Source organism: Ctenocephalides felis, unplaced genomic scaffold (genome assembly GCF_003426905.1).
Source record: "Ctenocephalides felis isolate EL2017-DRISC unplaced genomic scaffold, ASM342690v1 CF-g0.4_SCAFFOLD_01886, whole genome shotgun sequence".
Taxonomy (NCBI): domain Eukaryota; kingdom Metazoa; phylum Arthropoda; class Insecta; order Siphonaptera; family Pulicidae; genus Ctenocephalides; species Ctenocephalides felis.
In genome coordinates, this window is record NW_020538040.1 from 48,872,270 (window position 1) to 48,894,014 (window position 21,745).

The window sequence follows — 21,745 nt, forward strand, 5'->3', positions numbered from 1 at the left end:
TATTTCTCAATATTTGGGTATAATAGAAATAAGAATTCACATCAATTGGGTCATTCCTGTGATTAGAATTACTACTTCAACGTCAATCAAATAATAATTTGTGAGAATGAAGGATCATATTCTTATATTCTAATATCCATATAAACTTACTTTATAAGACATTTTCAAACAAGTTTTAGTAATCTTTGAAAAATCCAAAAGACCAAAGAAATAAGAGTTTCTTGGTCTGTAATTAACTGTTTGAGTAGTTGTTCCATATAACAACAATAAATCCAAAGAATAGAATAGGATTTACTTTTAAAATAAATCTATTTAATAATATTTCATATTTAAAACGTGTATATAAAACCTCGAGCACTTGCTCTACATTCTTGGATCAAACAATGTTAAAGATAATTGTAATTAATATAACCAAACTGTACCTATAGAATTGAACAAACTTATCACTTGCGACGAAGTATAAATTTTATTGCCTACAACTTTATCAATTTAACCACGTTTATTTATTAGAAGTAAAAAACACTTTCATTAATATAAATTAAAAATACATCATCGATTTTTTGAAAAGTAATTCAATAGTATCAAGTAAACTATATTCTACACTAAACGCAATTTTACGTAAGTCGAGAAGAGACGAGAATTAGGACTTCACAAATATATCAAACAAAAAGTTTGTCCAAAAATTTAATAAACATTTTAGTACTAAAACGCCCTGACAATGATGAAATTAAAAAAACTGATTTCATGAGAAAAAATTACAGATAAAAGCACATAGCACATTTGAAACTAACACTTCAAATATATATTGAAATTTAGACTTGTAATAATGTAAAACCTTTGCTCTGAATTCATTCAAAAAAATTGTTTACAGTTATCCTAAATGACAATATTAAAGAAATTAAGAATTAGAACAAGTAAATGAAATAGGATTCTGTTTGTAATTGACTATTATATGAAAGTTAATTCTATTATATGTTTATGACTTTTGTTATATTTTTTCCTGATCCTAACATTGATACTAATAAATACATTATTAAAAAAATAAGCTAGAGTTAAGTCTAAGTTTGAATGTATCATAGTTTTTTAAGGACAATTAAGGATCGCAGCCTTATATTCTCCAACAAGATTATGTGGCAGTGAAAAAGGGAGGCAGAAATATAGCAAATTTTATGTCTTTGAAGCTTTGTGTATTATATTTAAAAAAGCCAATATTTAAAAGTAAGAAATAAAAAGTTCCAGTTTTTTAATGCACATCATAAAATTTGATTTCAAAAATGTATAATTGAGATCATTAGTGAATGACATTAACACATAGACCTGAATAAATATTTAACTCATTACTAAGCTAAATAAATTACATATTATCTAAGTTTTCTAAAGCAATGACCGCAACCAGTTTTTTGCCGGATTGAAAGAAATTCCAATTGGTCTTGGTAAAATTATAAATTTATTCAACAAATCTAGTTCCGTCTGACGTGCGTGCTATATGGGTTATTGAATCTTTCTGAAATGTCAAAGCTTCAATTATGGGTTGACTCGAAGTATATGAAGAACAAAAGCTATTTTGTTTATTTGTTCAACAAGTACCTCATGAATACCAAATAGGCCCAGGAAATGTTTCTCTTCGATCTAGATATTGACTTAAGATCAACTTTCTATTGTCGACTGCATTCAATGCATCAACGATGAATGCAGTCATACATTTCAAATTTTAAAATTGAATTAAAAAAGTTTTATTCCGAGACTCGGTAAAAAAATCATTAATTTTAATGCGTAATTATCAAACCATAATTATTTCCTATAAAAATATGTTTAATTGAAATAATTCAACAGAAAAGAATGAACCGGTTCACTGAAAACTGAAGGCCCAAATTAAAATATATTTAAATATAAAAGCACAAAGTGTACATCTTGTAGTATTAAAAAATATTAAAAATTAAATAAATTATTACTTATGCTGAGAGCTAACATAAGAAAAATGTATACCGATAAAATTATATAAACATTGTTGGAGTGAAATACCTTCGGGTAACAAACTGACATATTATAATCGTATATTGTATGTAATAATGGTTCTTATATATCGAAATATATCTTTTTTGCCTGTCTGTCGAAATAAATTATTCCTACAATTCTGATATATGCTCTCCAATAATATATTAAACATTATATCTAGACTAATTAATTCTATATCAAATTTAATGCTAGTTTTGAATCTTGTGCTTGCATTCATTACATTTAAAATTTATACAGAAGATTTTATTCTTACTTCAGATTATAAAAATATTTATAATCATTAGTAAGAATTATTTGACAAAAATATAATAAATCATTGGGAAATGTTTTACATTATTTTATTTTAAATTTAACATTAGAAATGTTCATCTGATTCACTCGCAATTTAAAAGTAAAAGCCAGAGCAACAAATTAACGTTTTCCTGTAGAAAAGCGGAACAATCAAGCTTCACAGAGTCAAGTTATTTCTGAACAATTTTTAATATGTATTAAAAAAATATTTTATACATATAACTATTTTAAATTAATAAGAATAATAAGACATAGTGAACCGTTATTGAAATTCACGAGAATCAACCCATAAAGTTGGCATTCTCATATGTATAACGATTATATTAGATACTAAACTAATGGTTATGTTGCAAAACAATTTTCACGTGTAAATTTCATATCATGCTACCTGATATCTAGTAAACCAAGGCTGAAAACGAACCCAAGACTAGTTTGTGCTCTGAACCCAGTAGTTTCCAACATTCGCGTACCCCCGTTAAAAAAAAATCGCGCCTCTCTTAATTTTACTAGCAATCTAATGTTTTTAATATTCAACTGATATTATAAATTATTTATCAAGCTATGCATTAACATACAATATTATGAAAAAACATACTTATATACTTTAAATAGTGTACTTGCCTCCGTGAGGAATTGCGCCCCACAGTTTAAAAACCACGGCCTTAACCAATTTCTTTTTATCAATATTAAAAAGCTAAAGATGTATATAAAACATTTGTAAAACATGCTAATATTAAACAATTTGTTGCATCTACTCACAAGTTATTCCGACTTATTTTTAGGTAAAAGCTCAACTGTAAGCTTTTAGCAATACGAGTATTTTAGATTCGAGATATTTCTTAGCGAAAATCTAGCGGTTGCATTACAGATAGAATGAGACAAGAAAGAAATATAAAATTTCGGATATTTGCAACGGAAAATATTTGTAGTAAACGTCCGTTTTGCTGTAGTAACAATCGTCTGAAGAATAAATGATGAGCTTTTCTGTGAGTCATGACCGAGTTCAAGGCAGGTCGAACATTCAGCAGACGGACGACGCGGGCGGAATGCGCGGAATACTTTTGCACCGTTCGCATAAAATACTTTCAAGCTATTATTATACCATTATAATTAGATATAATTGCATTAAAAAAATGACAAATTTCCGATTTGTGATGATTAATTGGTAAAAACTACTTTCTTCAATAATTGACAGAGCATTTCTCTAGAAACTCTAATGATGAATTGAACTATGGATTGGCGTTAGATACGCATTATTAATTATAATTATTTTTTGAAAGCGACTCCAATAACTACTTATAGATACTTTATTCTTTAACCTAGTAATAAGATTAATGCTAATTTATTTTTTGATTAAAATTGATTAAATTAATAATTATCAAATGAAAATTATATCGATATGCACCATGTATACGGTGCCATAATATTTTGAAGTCAAAGTCTAAGTTAAAGACAAAATATTGAAAAAAAAACACTAAATATCTTTCTTCAAAAGATTTCTTATAAATCTCTTATCCAACATTTCAATAAACTTGTATCCGATTGCATCTTTAAATGAACATTTCTGACTATTTTAAAAGACGTAAGATTCCAATATGAAATATAGAGTAATGGTATTAAATTTTTGATTTGATTTATGATATTTTTTTCTAAATTCAAATAGAGTAATTTAAGGGCTTCACGCAGCATTTGAAGTAAAATAAAGCCAACTCAATTAATAACTGTTGATTTGAAACATGTAATTCTGAAATGAACAACATAATATAATCGATAAATTGTAATTTTAATTTTTTTGAAAGATTGCATTTTACTCTACAAACTGTAATTAATTACGCCTATGAGCGCAAGACATACTATGTATATGCCACATTATTAATAAAAATTATTCAAAAATACATATATAAATAAAGGTTATTTAATATCATTACTATTATTAAGATTTGCAATTGCATAAAAACATAGCAAATAAGGAATATTACAAATGAGTAATATTACAAGACAATTTACATATTATGTTTTAGGTAATGCGTGCAATAATTTTAGGTGACCCGCATAAAACATGCAGGGGAGACTGGGTACGGTTGTGCCACTTTTGTTTGATTATACAAGGCAAGTGTCACAACCGTCCACACTCGAAGGACGGTTGTGACGGACATAAAAATAGGTTAAAAAACCATAGCTATAAACACCAAAATGGTTTCTAACGACTTTATTGCCAGAAATATGTAACACAACACATCATTTCAACAAAGCTTTTGAATATAACAATATATAACAATAATTTTTGGAACAAAAAATCTTTTGTTTTCTTATATTGAATTTTAATTTACAATCCGTCCCTTTTGTGTTATGGTACCCTTTCCCTATCTCGTTATGCAGATTGAAATATGTATTGTATTTATAGTTAATAATAACAATTTTCATTGTAGTAATAATAATATTTATAATAATGAATACGCTTCCTAGATATTAAATAAATTATACAGGTATTTATCGAATAGACACTTACCTCCTGCATAACTCAGCAGCTTTCTCCCATGAGTGTTTTATTCCAAAGAATTTATAACAATTGAGGCCCCGCAGTTCCCATCCTGCAATTAAATGAAAAAAACATTATTAATAACATTTTTCAGTTTACTTCAATTATAAAAAAAATATTAAAACATTTCAGCTTGATTAATAAGAATTCATCATTTCCAATTTCATTTTGAGCAAATATATTGTGAAAACCATACCAATTATTTAACAATAAATAACACATATCAAACAAATAACTTTTTGACTATGTTCAGTAAAACTCCCAGCCAATTCATCAATGTAAAAAAGTGTTCTTTGTTGTTTTTCAAAAATTTGTCACCTGGTCTTTTTTAACCAAAATAGGTCTAATGCCTACAATTTTCAACCAATGCAAAATATAAATTTCACGGGCTCGATTTTACAAAGATATCATTGTTCATGGACTTTTTTACCCGCGGACTTTTAAGCCCCGCTCCGGGTAGCTAAGCAAGTAATTTAATAATTTGGACCAAAAGTAAAATAAAAATTCATATTCAATTTTTTAGTTAAACCAGTTCAATAGTCGTATTTAATTAACAGCTATATTTAATTAAACTGATTAATTAATTGCGTAGAGTTAAGAAAGTCGCGAAGCGCATAACACAAATCACGCATCTCTCCAGAATTTTTCTCACGCCGAACAGATAACAAAAAAATATCGTGTACAATTTTTATTATCTCATTATGAAATCGTTTGCTTATATAATCCTTATTAACAGAACTTTTAAACTGTCTTGTTGGAATATATCGGTTACGTAGCATCCGACTCTTCAAACATGACAAGTGGCTTCAAATCGATGGGAACAAGATTCAAGTCAACTGTAAAAACTAAAAACATTAATATCATTGGTAGCTAATCTAAGCCATTTCACAATAGGTTTTAATAGATTATCAGAGGTGCTGACTGTTGAATAATAATAAAACCAGTAACAACGTCTCAGATTTACCGGTGATAATAACGAGTGATACATGTTTTAAATTTGAGTAAGCGAGTTTGCATATTTTTTATGGTTCCGTACACAAAAACTTTCTTATCTTTATTTTTGTGTCCGACAACTGCCAATTCTGCCATATCCGTTGTTCATTTAATACAAGTAAAATGTCATTTAAAAACTTTAACAGAGACCGACAATAGTCTTAAGTTAGAGAATAAGAAAATCCAATTTTAAAATGTTGTAGTCATACAAAATCAGTATGTAGTCTAAAAAGATAATATTCATTCTGACTTTCTATATATGTATATTAAAAAAATGCATATAAGATATATGGTGTGAATTTTTTTTGTAAAATAGTGCAAAAATACTTCTATATTAAAAATTTAATATCCATTTAATAGTTTTTATGAACAAATATTTAAATATGGAAATAATAAAAGATCAAAAAGATCATCATACATTACTTCGCTCAAAAAATCTTTTACCAACATAAACCAAATCATTGTGTTCAAAAATATTTGCAAAAAGGCAGGTGTAGCATATGATGTTTTAATTAACAAATTTAATAATTGTTTTCTTCAAATCTGAAACGTTAAAAAATCTTACTAATTGTAAGTAAGGTACAAGTAGGATGTAACTCATGCTACGTCGTATTATTTTTCATATAAATTAAGTACTTTAATTTATTACTAAGTTAATAAATTTACTTCTGATATATAAAAATGAACGTAATTAACAAAATGAGTAATTATCAATTATAAACAATTACAATCAACATAAAAATAAACGTTTATTTTAATTAATATTTCATAAGCGTACTTAAACAGACAAATACAAAAAAAACGTACTTATTCAGACAAATACAAAAGCCGCCACGATGATCACCCAAACTCACTTGCCAGAGAACTCCACCAAGGACAGTTGCAAAAAAATTCATTCTGTCAATGTTAAAATCACGAACGTACAATGGTGTATTTTCTATTAAGCCCATTTTCTATTCTTATACTTGTTATATCATTATGATAGGTGTATAATAACAAAAAAAAAACCTATAAATATGTAGTTCTACAAGAACCTCAGTAAATTCTATTTATTATAAGTTGCAGAATTTAGTTGATACTGCAAGCTCATGCAATTGCAAGTACAAAATTTAGGGGACAATTTTCCAATTAAATAGAAATGTTATGGTAAAACTATGTTACAGGTCTATCTTCATATGTTGGTAGTAAGAAACTAAAGAAAAGCTATGAATTTTCTGTGAAAATAGGCGTTTCGCACATAAAACCTAACCTGCAAAATGCACAAACGTTAAATAACAATTTTATCATAAGTGCAAGTTTCTGATGTCTCCTTGACAACACATACGTAATGTTAGGTCTTATGTGTAAAACGACTAATCCCCAAGCAAACACATAGGATTTAGACAGTTTGTTATTATTAATTCATGCGAAGGTAGACCCGTAACATAGCGTTACAATAACATTTGTATTTTATCGGGAAATTGGCTTCATTTATGAAGAAGTTCCTTCTAAAATCCCAGTTACAAATGATCTATATCCATTGCTCTTAATACAAGTGATCGAATCTTTAAACTAGTCCGTAACAACGCTCTCTCGTTTAATGAAACATATTATTACAGTCCACGAAAGCGTGAACCGATGTGATATAATTAGCTCTGATTTAGTGCTCAAGTAATTCGCGCGTAAGAAAATTTATACTGAAAAACATTATTCTCATATGCAACCGTAGAATTCCTGCTACTGCATATGATTTATAGAACTGCGTATGTAATTGCTATTTCATTATGTTTTCAAGGTAGCGAGAGGATAAAAGACAGAAGAATGCATTTTTTATTATTACACACAGGGGGTCCGTTGCTTAATATTGCAGTTGTACATTCGGCCTTGGATAGATGTCCATTGCAAATTATGAAGTGAAAGATTCCTACAATTCTTGCAATTTCATTAATAATTTATTAACTGTTTATTGATTTTACATATTTACAATAAACAATATTATGTTATATCAAGACATAATGTTATATCGAGTTCGTGCCCTAAGGCAGTACCACCCATTATGTTATATAATTATCTTAATGCTCTGAAACTATTGTTTTTTATACTTTATAGCACTAGATATTATACAATCATTGTACTGATGCTCGAAATAAATAAATATTTAAAATAAAACATTATTACATGTTCGTCAGATTGAGACTGTTGATAATTTATTAGAAATCTCTGGAATTATCATCAGCAAATGGAATTTGTATATACAAAATACAAAAAAAAAAATCACAAATTCTGTCTGATAAATAGCTTGATCGTGAACAAAACATATAAATAGTGAAAAATTTAACAAGTTGTAACTATTTATATGTACCAGTCTAAAGAAAAATTATTGAAAAAAATTGAAAAATAGAACCCAATGGTGATTGTTTCTATGAATCCCCATAAATCCAGGTGGCGACAACATCGTGAGAAAGTTTTGGCTTTAAAAAAATTGTTCCAATAAAATAATGGCAATAAAAGTTTTGATTAATGTTTTTTCAACTTTCTTTACTTAATTTCGATTAGAAAATAATATTAAAATATTCTTTTATTTGATAAAATTTGTTAAAGTAAGTAGGTAGTTAAATATATAAAAACTGAAATTTATGGCATAAAAAATTAAACATTATTACTTGATTTAATTTTAAGAATTACACATACAATTATTAATATAGAAAAATAATTCATAATATCTCTATAATTAAAAATTAGCACCGTAATAAATATATGCTGCAGTCCGTAAACATTCGTTCTCATTGAAAGATAATAATTTCATAAATATAGAAACGGCTTAATAGTATAATTTACTTAAGTTTTCACTTGATATATATGTGTGTGTATAATTGAATATAAGAATATGTATATTATAAGTTGATCGTAAAAGTTAATGGGGTGCATTTATTAAAATAATATGCCATATTGCCATTGCTTTCAGAAATATCAAGAAGAAAAAGTCACTTCTCAGCAGCATGCATGTCAATCAGAAAATTACAGAAAGAAAGCTATTTGAAAAACTTTATATAGCATTAAAAATACTAAAATTTTATTAATGTAGAACTAGATGTTTTCATTAAATAGAATCTGAGCTAGAACCTAGATTTTATTGAAACGATACAAAATTATTAACAGACTCTATTTTCCAATATAATACATGAGAGCAGATACATAATTCAATTATTTGATTTCAAATATTTCTTTCAGAAATGATTTGTCAACAGTGCCGTAAATAATAAGGAAAGTTGTAAATAGATATTTGCCACAAATTAAATGAGAAATCAATAATTGGATAGTATATTCATTACTGTAAATATATACTGCATTGCTTGATTTGAAGCGACTGCTGACACATCTTTTTTTCTCTACTTCCAAATATTGTTGTTAAAAAGTTTCTAAGTTAACACACGAAATAGACATGTTAATTTTCTACAAATTAGCAATTATAAAATTACAAAGTATTATTTGCGACTTTACATTAGTAAAAAAAAACAGTCACTTATTTAAATAACAACCAACTAAAGCCACAACTTAATTACTTATCTTTGTCGAAAGTCTTTCATCTGACAAAATAAAATAGGAATTACAATAAACAATTGTTTAGATGAACCTCTGGAATCGCTAATTGTCTCGGAGTGCTAAAAGCCCATTGTTTATTTTCTCGGTATATAAAGATTTTGAACTTTTCGGCGGGCAACGAAGCGGATCGGAATCATTTTATCCGCGAACACTTTCACCGATCAGGTTAATCGAAATGTTTTATTTCCTTTTTTATGTTTTTTAAGTGCACGTATAAAATTTCCTCGTAATTTTTTCTCCGGTATTCGTAAATTGCCGGTAATTACAGAACTATGTATTGTGTCGATGCATTCGATAAACATGTATACGGGTAGAGTCTTATGTACGGAACAGCCAGGAAAAATATACTAGAAAAAAATAATTTAATAATAAAATTATCAAAGTATATAATGTCATATTCCCATTTTAAGAAATATTTTCGCAATCTATAACTATTTATAGAAAATTTGTTTCTTGATCTAATATCCCAATATAAAATTGCTATAATTTCTATTGCTTAACGATAAGTAACTTGAATAACATTTAAATAATAATCGTAGTATGAAACAATGTAACAACTAAAAATTACAAAGATATAAAAGATTTTTATAAAAGTATGTACTCTATTCAATTTAATGCAAAACACTACTTTTGCATCTTAATACTTTTAAATAAATATATTTTATTTGAACAAATATCCCTATACAAAATGCTATAATTTCTACAACCAAAGCAAAATATTAGGCAAACTTTTTGAAACATATACATAATATTATATTGAACTTTAACTACGTTAATTATAATTTGTAACTGTAAAACCACTTTGAGACAATGCACTTCAAAACATATTTTCCATCCCGCATAAAACGCTTTCTTGCTTAAGGCGTGTTTTGAATCGGTCTCTAAGACTTAAGGGTTGTGCTGCATATCGAGAAGCTTTTGCTTTTCTAAAATATGTAATAATTCTTAAATGTATCCAACTACATATACAACACGAAATAATCTAGAGGATTCTTGAAATTACAAATTTATTGCAGGGAAAATATGTACCAAATCTGAAACATAATCAGTCAACTTTCTTCTGACTAATTGTAAGTATAAATTCTAGTTAAAGAGTTGCTCGAGCGTTACTAAAACACCAAACATTTAATTGAAATATTTATACGGTATCAATATTTCTATTATTAAGTATTAATAATTCAATGTTCTATATAATATAATGCAGTATGAGTTTTTTATGCTTTGCTATCTTATTGATCTGATTAACAAGATTATAAAACTGAAATGAATATGAAATAGGAATATGAAAATTAAATCAGCTCTCCTCTATGTTAACTTCGAATTACCTATAAATCGAAGTCTTTACGCCCGTTTGGTTTGATACAAAGTAAAGATAATTGAACACTTGCATCTGATAATTCATGTGATGAACGACGTGTTGCAAACTGCATGTGATTTGATCATGAACCAAGGGCAAAAATGTATTTATAAATGATTTTCAGACTTAAAATTTTTCTATAATAAGAATAACTATAGATACACCTGATTATAGAGAAAACTCTATGATATTATATATTATTATAAAGTATTTCTGTGACCAAATAGAGATTTACAATACACAAACTGGTATTGACAAGAAGTTGGAGAATTTTTCTTTTGAAAAAATCCTCATGTTTTAAAATAGATATAAACGATTCGGATTAATTATTCGGGTTTTTCTATGAAAACATATTTTTTGAATAAAATTATAATCTTTTGTGGTTAGAGATGTCTCACAAATTTCATTAAAAAATAATTCTAAAACAATTAATGTTCAGAATATCACAATATTAAAGTTTTTAGCTTGGCAAATATTTCTCTTAAAAACCTTCATAAATTACTAATTAAATCAAGTGTTTTCAAATCGTTAATATACAGTTTCCTTATCAATAATTTTATATCAATAGAACTATTCATATAAATTGTTCTTAACAACTTCATAAAATACAAGGAAAATTTTATTCGTAAAAACCTGACATTCTCAATTTATAACTCACATTCAGGATGTAATTTCCAGTACTAATTTTTCATGAAGCCAATGATACTTCGAATCTTATTATCATAATAATCACTACGACTTGTCACAATTCAGCTTTGTTTTACTCGAAAGATATTCTCCCACAGTCATTTATATGAAGGATATCAGATGTGTATCAAGGCATTAATTATATATCACAATTAAGTCTGTAGGTTACTTTTAACGAACATATAGTAGGATAAAAAACTCAGTTCATTTTCAACACTTTCAAAAAAAACATGAACTAAAAATTGTTAAAATTTGAGCTTTGGAAGTCAATATTACAATACAGTGCAATTAATATGCTATAAAGAAATAGTTAAGTATGCTCAAATAGATATTACAAACATTTCGTCGGAAAATGAAGTTTGAAAACCATTATCTGCTCTTTTGCGTGAAACAATGCTATATGATGATAATCACAACAATATTATTTAACTTGGCTATATAAAATATAAAAATTAGTTAAATTAAATTCATATTCAGGCCTCAGGTTGATAATAATTTTTTGAGGCATTTTTGAGTATTTGCGCCTTGTAAATGTCGTACATTTTTTATGAGAAAAAAATTGTGATCTATTTTTAATAATACTATCTTAAGTATTTTGTATTGAGAAAACAGTTAATAGTTTGTCGATGATTATAAACTAATCATGTCAAATGATTCATTATTATATCCAACAAACGGCATTGAACCTTTTCATATAAACAAACAATAATTATAAATGTTTCTTTAGATAATAGTTTTGAAGAAAAATCTTATTTTATAAAGTAAAAATATAATATTGAATAAAAAATAATTATGATTTTTTTTAGATCTTCTAAGTTCTAATTCTATTCTTATCTTTCTTTATTTCTTCATTCTTCTTCTCATATAATCTAATTTTATTCTTCTTATTCCTAATTCAACTCAACTATTCAAATTCTGTTATTTTTAATTTAACCATACAAATTCTTATGGCAATGCTAGGACTCGAACCGAGTACTCCTAGCGTGTGAGTCGGACATGCTACTAAATAAAATTAAATAATACAAAAATAATATAGAAATAATACAGAAACAGATAAAATTTTTAAAAATTGCCTCAGGAGCACCAAAATATATCCCGAACTGACTAATTCATCTCGACACGAACTTTGAAGTGTGTGTGTTAGGTAGGTGTTACCATAAAAGTTGTAATAACAAAAACAGCACATAAATACAGAAACAAGCTCATCAGTCACCCAAATTCACTAGCAAACTCCTTGATAACAGAGAACTATCCAAGAAGGTTGAAAAGAAAAGCGCCACTGGATTTAAGTCATCAACTCTCCTGATAAAAATTCAAATAACTTAGTCATTATTTATAAGAAATTATTTTATAAGTTAATAGTTAAGATTATATAATTATCAATAAAATATTGTTAATATTATAACGAATGGAAAAACAACTATTGAGTTGTTTTTCCAACATGCCCATTTAGTATACAATGTCCCTTCACGGCTGACAATTGTAAATTCCCCAAATTTATTAAATGACCTTAACTGGACAGTTGTGAATAAAATAGAGAATAAAAAAAATAAATAAATAAACAATTAAATTAAATCACTCTGCATATAATAAGAACGATTATTAAACAAATTTATGAATCAAAAATAAAAGTAAATACTAATAATCCGATTATTGAAATAAGTTCTAATTATCTAATAATGTTATTCATTCGAAAATATAAAATAACAATATAAATAACATTTGAAAGTTTTTTATAGGGCAATTAAAATAGCACGAAATATCAATAACATTTTCCATGTTGAAATGTTTACTTTCATAAAATCTGGATGTTTATTAGATGTAAAGCGAACCTATAAAATCGGCATTAAAAGACAACAGAATAAAAAATCCGTTCTCGCATTCAAAGTGAAACAGAAAAAAAACTGGTACGAAAGTTTTGATGATATAGCCGATCAATTTATTTTAGGCACTTTTAATATATGATTCTGGTTGGGTATTGATCTCATCGGAATGATTACAGCCCGGAGCCAAACTTTCCCATTTCATGCGTTCTTGCAAAGTACGCTTAATGGCACAGATTGCAGGGGCATCGCACGCAATATTCGCCGACACCGACGGACGTACGTGTTTATATAATTACGGCAAAAATTACATTATAATATTAATTGCTTTGCATAACTTAAATAGTTCGAAGGATTTAAATATTTAGCGAACGGAACGATATTGGGTTACGGTAGTTTCGCATGAAATCCATAAATTATACGCCATTTGCATGCAGTAGATTTTCGCGCTTTTTCTAGTAACAACTTGTTACTAACAAGTCGAATATGTCGTATGTAAACTTTCTTTATTATAAACCCTAACCTTTAGGAATCATTTTTAATCTGCTGACATTTTTGGTTTTACAAAGTTTTGCTTCTAGGGTAGGGCGAGGCACAAAGGTCCAATTTGAATTAGAGCAATTATATTGTGGACCAATATATATATATATATATATATATATATATATATATATATAGGCGGGGCACAAAAGTCTAATTTGACTTTGAGTTTTTATATTGTGAAGACCAAACCAATCATATCACAAAAATAACACATAACAAACAAACAACTTCAGTAAAACTTCCAGCTAAATCATTATTGGAGAAATGTTTTTTTCATGTTTTTTTATGTTTTTTCAAAAATTTGCAACTAGGTCCTTTTTCCCCTATATGAATTTCATATGTGCATTTTTTACTTAGATAACAATGTAAAAAAACCTTGGTCTGGTATACCAGCAGAACTTTAAGTCCCGCTCTATCCTATATGGATTTTATAAAAATATGCAATTTAGCCACTTGAATTCAAACTGATATCAATTATATGAAAACGAATAACGCATATCAAATAAGCAACTCACTGACTATGTTCAGCAAAACTCCTAGCTAATTCATCGTTGCAGCTTTTGTATTTTTCAAAAATTTGTCAACTGGACTTTTTTAACTCTAGGCGAGGTAAAATAATTATCTCTTGTGAAATTGCGTTTTTTATTTAATTTACTTTTTTATTGATTACACCTTTGCCAGGGTAAAATTTTAGTTGGTCCTTTGCACCCCACCCATGTGTAAGCTTTTATAAAGGGTATACAAAAGTGTGGAATCTAACCTAAAATTAACAATGCATCTTATAACACAATTAAATAACGTATACTTAAAAATTACATTAAGATCTCGTAAACTAAACAACAGTGCTCACAACCAAAACTTACAACGAAAGAAAATGCTTTTGTTATGGATTTTCAAACATTGCCGTTTATCTCCCAATAGCAACGTCATAAGAATCAAGTTGATGGCTGATTAAATATATTTTGCCCTTTACTTTCAAATATTGTTGTTAAAAAACTTTTAACTTTTTTTTTTTGAGATATTGGTGGTAGACCTTTCTACCCGCGAACTTTTAAGCTCCACTCTACCCTACTAATGACAAAGTTTTCTTTATTTTTTTATTTTTAATTATAATTTATTTTGCAATTTGTTAATGAAAATAATGAGCAGAAATGGTTAACAATATACAAAAAGTAAGGGATAACATCATGATCGGATATTTATAGAAATGTCCAGTTGAGAATCTACTACTAATAATAGTATAAAATAAACACAAACAAATAATACGATACAATAGTAAAGAAAAAAGTAAAATTATCTAAATTAAATCAGCAGATAATATTCGCTTTAGATAGGTTTAATGATGAAGTTAAAAAAATAGAATAGTTACTTCATAATCATATAAACATAAAATTTTGCAATAACATGAAACATGAAAAATTATTAAAAACTATAAGAATAAATAATGTAAAGTGAAGGTGATACTACCGCGATTATTTTATATATCTTGAAGTGTTTTTTACATATATAAAAAAGTATGTATTGTAATTGCAACAAGAGAGAATTATAAGCAAGAAAGTATACGCTAAATTGTTTCGTGATGGGTTGTACGCACTAACAGTAAATAATTGTAATAAATAATAACTAGTTATGATACGTTAAAAATATGTTTTAAAAGAAATTCAACTCTTGCAAACTACATTTGTATTCGATATTTGCAAAATTATCTCTAATTTTATAATAATACAGCAACAGAAAGGTTGCATTTGTCGTATTTTACTCTAACAGCCTACTGGTCAAATATTTTTGCTCAAATTATTAAAATTAAGAATCGTTTTTTAACGAATTTTTAAAGGTACAATATTTGTATAATGTACGGCATTTTGATTGAAAATTTTGTAATTTACAGACTATAATAACAAATATTAAGCGTTACATTTGCTTCTCTGCAATATGGCACTAATTAGAAGGAAAGCATAATTAAGAAAGAGAATCATAGCATTCTAGATCCTTCCCCCATGAAGTAATGACTAACGTCGGTTCCTGACAAGGCACAAGAGAAAAGCGAAGGTTTTAGTTGGTATTATATCCAGGCGGTATTAAGCCCTATATACCCAGACTAAAAATCTGAGTCTGAGGTACGTAAAAGTATTTTTCGCTATATATAAACAAAAAATGATTTTTGTGTTTTGAAATATATTACTATTTGAAACAACCTGCCAATAATTTTACATATCAATATGAACTTTAAATCATTTTTTTTTTTCGAAATAGAAGTTCGGAATTAGTTTTTTGCTACAAAATTAGTATGCAGTTTAAGTAAATCCATATGATAAAGCTTTTCATTTTGTGTTATTTTTTACTTTTTATTTATATTTTTCGTTTCGTAATAGCGAAAAGAATTTGAGTCTCATTCATAAAAGAAACTTCCTGAAACAAAACCGTAAGTAAATAATCATTTGGCATATGAGCAATGTGAAACTGCATAGCTATTAAAATGAGTGTTAATTGCGATTGAAACAACATTTATAAGTATTGACTCATCGTGTTGTCCTCATCAAAAATTCTAACAAAAGGTCATAGTGACATAAGAATAAGAAACCTGTATAGCAACCGATTAAATTTTATTGAAAGAAAAAAAACTTGAAGTTGAAAAATTCTTCCGCGCAATGATACTTCATGATATAAGTCGCGTGATCAACTTCTCGTAAGAAATTTATGTAACACCTAATTGCAAATGAGAAATTGATACTTAGATTTTTGTAATCGATCTTAGTGTAATAACAAAAAAATGCTCAAAGAGTTCTCTCTCAAGAGCAGATTATACTTATGCGTTTCTATAACAATTTGAACCAGATTGAATATAAGATCTAAAAGTTTTATATAAGTGATAATTTTACTATTATTGCTTGATTAATGGTTTCAAATTCAAATCCCTACATATTTTTTTGTATTCTGCTACATTCATATAAATAGCATTTAACAATCCATGTTAATTAAAAAAAAAACAAGGTAAATTATAGTTTCATCTATTATATGGTATAAAATTTGGGAAACAAAAAAGCAAAATATAATGATCAATTCAAATTTATATTGATGTGTATATATTGATTTGTTGTACATTTAAATTGTTTCTTTATATTGATTTGTTGTACATTTGAAGTGTTAGTATTATAAAGTTTATCTATATTCTATATGATATAATAATCTAGAGTTAACTAAAATGTAATAATATCTAATTAGGCTTTTCATATTAAAGTCTAGTATCAAGAAAAGGCTAAATAGACATATAAGTTTTACAAAAAAAAGTTTCATTCAATTTATTGCAATCTTCCATATCTATTAATTATAACGGTATGGATTGATTACGTTTTTATTAGTAAGTGGTCAAGTGGAATCAATTAGTTTAATTTGCATTATAAAACAGAGAGGTAATAGTACAGACATGTAAATAAAAAATACTTTCAATTGTAGTATAAAATGGTGTTATCAAATATATATACTATATACAGGATAAGGCGGGCACAAAGGTCTAATTTGATTTTTGTGAATACCTAAAAACTTGGTTCAGTAAAACTTCTAGCTGAATAATTACCATTGTACAAATATGTTTTTTTGGTGTTTTCCAAAAATATGTAACTTGCTCCTTTTTACCCCATAGGCGGGGTAAATTGAGACGGCCAGAGGGTAAACAAATTGAAAATATAAATTTCATGTGTGCATTTTTATACAGATAACAATGTAAAAACAACCTTGGCCTGGTATACTACCCCCGGAGCTTTAAGCCCCGCTCTACTCTATATAAAATTTCACAAAAATATGCAATTTAGGTACTCTATTTCAAACTGATACTTCTATTTGCCTTTTAATGTCCCTTGAATTAAAAGATAATGCTTACTACAATGTTTTATAATGAATTGGCTTTGAATTATATTACCTCTTTAACATAAAAGTTCATTATCATGTTCAATCTACATACTGTGTGACAAGTTCTTTGTTAAAAATGATGTCGCTAAGCGTTTAACAGATCATAAAATCATTAATAACAAACTATTATTATAATTTATATACGTTTTAATCAGATTGTTACGACGGGCAACCATTGCTATTAAAAATTCCGTTATTACTTTCCATCTGGGTGTGAAATAAGTTTTGACAATGGAGTAGTCTCGGCTTTAGATACCGAGATATGACAGAGTCGTAACTAATTTTATTTATTATTAATAAATACGCTATGAATAAGTGTCGGTACGCGCATTAACAAAGTGAAAGTACCTACACATGAGGCGTATGACCTTTGCGTCAACTTCTTCGTTCAATAATAATCGAAACTTTACGCGGACGTTTTATTCTCATAGTTGAAAAACCGTTTTAGGCCATGTAATGAAATTCTTCAAGTGTTTTTATATTTAGCACCATGCTGGCTGAATGATATATGCGTTACCAACCGACACCTGCAACTTGCAGTTTACGTTACAAATATGGAAAAACACATTGTATTATGCACTTGTATACCAGCCATACAATGATGCGGCTAAATAATGCTGTAATAAACATGGAAGATAAGATTTATTATTTTTGTTATTATTATTATTTATTTAACCACGATTTTAATATGCATTCACGATGCATTTTTATTGATGCAGCAATGCCGGGTGAGGGCTATTTTCACTTGAAAATACATTGCTACATATATTTCGAAGAGAAAACCGATGTCATTACCGCTTGACATCAGACTATTGGAGATAAAACCTGAGACTTTTGTTTGAAATCTCATAGCTATAACCACTAACCAAGAATGATTTGAGTTCAAATTTCAAAATATTACACTATTTTGTAACTAATTGAAATCATTTTCACAATTTCTAAATGTATCTTATAATACAGATATATAAGTTTTGTTTGATGCTGAATATCTATAGTGAATGTATAGTGAATTTTCACAACACCTTGTTTTCTTATGAAATATTTACTCGAAATATCGTCTATAAAAATAGTAAAATGTTGTTTAAAATTCGGACAAGTATAGAGCAGACTTTACATTTGTAGAGTCTTCTCTATCTTTACTTACAGTTGTTGGAGCAGTGACTCGGAAATGGCAAATGCATTTTTGTAAAATATATACAAATATTATAATTAATTATTAATATCTGGAAGCATATTTGATATTTAATTTTAAAACAATTAGCACATTACTTTCAATTCGTAACTTATTTAGTACTATTATTTGTAATTTTTTTAGCAAATTTATCTATATTAAGACTTAACAGACTAGCAATAAATAAAAAGTAAGGTTTCTCAATTTCTTATAAAATTACTACTTTCATTATTGGAATTATAGCCCCTGTGTATATTGATATGCTATCTTTTCGATTTTTAATGGTTTTGCCATGATCATTCATGGTTTTCTCATTTAGTATAATATATAAAAGTATCATATCGATTAATAATAATATCTGCAAGAATATTTATTAATTAATGATCAAAAGGATATTGTTTAAAGAATAATTTTTAGCGCATTGCTCTAAATTCCTAACTTATTACTGAACGAACAATTTTGCTTCGGTTTGTGTTTATGCATTATTATAAGAAAAATATAGACTACTATGTTAACGGTGTATACCGCAAAAGAATAATACACTAAACACAAAGCAAATAATTGTATAGCGGAACAATAAATCTTAAAAATTGCTCCAAAAACGTCATATTTTAAGCAAAACAAAATCCTTATTGCTGTGCCAATAACCCTTTTGTAATGAAAAAAGACTCCAAACAGACCGGAAAAAAATTCGTCAAATTGATCAGCGACCGTAATCTACCTTGGCCTAGAAACATTCCAATCATTAATAATGATTATTATCTCTATAACCAAGATACAGTAAAGTATTTCAAATAAGGTGTGCTTGAAGAGTGTTGCATGTCTAACTATTGAATTTGCTTTATAATATAATATACATTGAAACAAATTATTTATTCATATAATCCACATTGTATTATGTATATCTATTCATGTCTTGGATTCCAATTCGATGTTACCATTGCAAATAAAGTTGAACATTCTGTGAAACGATTCAAAAAATATAAACAGGTTTCAGACAACAGAATGTTGCGAGGAAGAGAGAATAATTGGCCCTATCTATATGGGCCAGAGGATAAATGGTTAACTAGATAGAAATTATTTTTAATATTTTCAATTTATTATATTAAAATAGGGTAAGGCTAGGCCGATAGATCAGCGGGTAAAGAGGTCCACCTCCATTATCTCAAAAACAATTGAAGTATAGAATTGTTTAACGACATAATATTGAAGTAGAACATTTGCAATAAGCTGTCATCCTAATTCTTACGACATCGCTATCAGGAAATACACGGCCATGTAACAATATTCATAAAAAAGCTTATAGGGTAAAATGACAAAGTGAAATTTTTTTGAAAAACAGTAAAAAACCACATTTCTACTGAACATAGTCCAATAGTTGTTTGTTTGATATATGTTATTTGTTGTGATACAACAATATACTTTGGTTTTCAAAGTCATACTGGGCCGCCCTACCTTATATATAAATATACGTGTGTGTGTAAGTATGGCTGAGTGTGAAAAAATACGAATTATAAAGACAAAAAGGCGACAGTGATCACACGAAACAACTTTTCTTATCACTTGACAGCGGTAAACTCCGGTCATAAAAATTTGGTAACCGATTTTTTATGTTCAAAACCCGACTCGAAGATATCTAACAGTTTACAAAATATACAATACTGTTATGCGGGTATTCATTAACAAACAAATGAAATGCTATTAGAGGCGCGTGAAAACGCTTCATTATTAAATTTATCTTTGTGAAATACGAAACAAGCTGCGACTGAAATCAGCGCCGTCATGCATGTACGATCAATCCACGACGAGAACATAAAACTATAGGTAACATGTACCGATATTTTAAGAGGAGGGCCGATATATATATATATATATATATATATATATATATATATATTTGTGTATTATTGCACATTATACATACATTAACTTTTTGAGCCAAAAACATTATTTTTGAAATTTCTAAAATTAGTTTTTTACAAATGTAATTCTACATTCTTTATTTTTAGATTGTAAATGGAAAGATAGATGAAGAAAATATTAAAAAATATTTAGATATTTTTGAAAAAAACATGGTACATTTGTTCTAATGATTTATTTTTTGCAAATTTATTTATTGCAGCTTAAATTTTTTTACCAGTAATAATCAATTCAAATAACTAGAGTGGTCGTTGTATTGCTTGCAATAATCATAATATAGACTAATAATAATCATATCATTTTATTCGCTTATTTAAAATAATTTTTAGGTCAAATAAAAAATAAGAATATTTAAAATGACGTTAAGTTTATATGACCTGGATATAAATTATATTAAATTTATATGAAATAATTTGTTAATATAAGAATTGTTAAGTCTACAAATGTTTGTTTGAATAAATAGCGAAAATATTCAAAATGATGGTAAATTTTAATTTGAAAATTTCTCAACATAGTTACCTCTCTTAGACTAACAATAAATAAAACGTTAAAAAAAACTCAATTTTTTATTTGTTTTTCTTACGTTCTTAGATTTAAAACAATTGCTTCACCAGATCTATACCATTCTAAAAGATATTGTAGTCTATATTCATGATTTTCTCATGTAAATTCATGTCATCAATATGAAATCAATAAAACCACAATCTTGCTATTGCATTCAATACTATAATGTATTTCTAATCGTACACAATAATATATTAAATACAGATACAAATATATATATATATATATATATATATATATGTATATATATATTTGGGTCCTTAATAAGGACATTTTCGAATTTCCTTGCTCCCAAGGGCTCAAATAAATTAAAAGTGAAAATTAGTGTCATTTTCTATTGAAAATTCGACGTC

At 27.3% G+C, this 21,745-nt stretch overlaps 1 protein-coding gene across 1 annotated transcript in view; it reads right to left on the bottom strand.

Moving 5' to 3' along the window:
- Window positions 1-21,745, bottom strand: part of LOC113375031 (sushi, von Willebrand factor type A, EGF and pentraxin domain-containing protein 1-like) — a 136,899-nt gene that overhangs the window by 18,536 nt on the left and 96,618 nt on the right. The window contains 1 exon segment of the mRNA XM_026614984.1: window positions 4,817-4,898. Within this exon segment, the coding sequence (XP_026470769.1) occupies window positions 4,817-4,898 (82 nt within the window).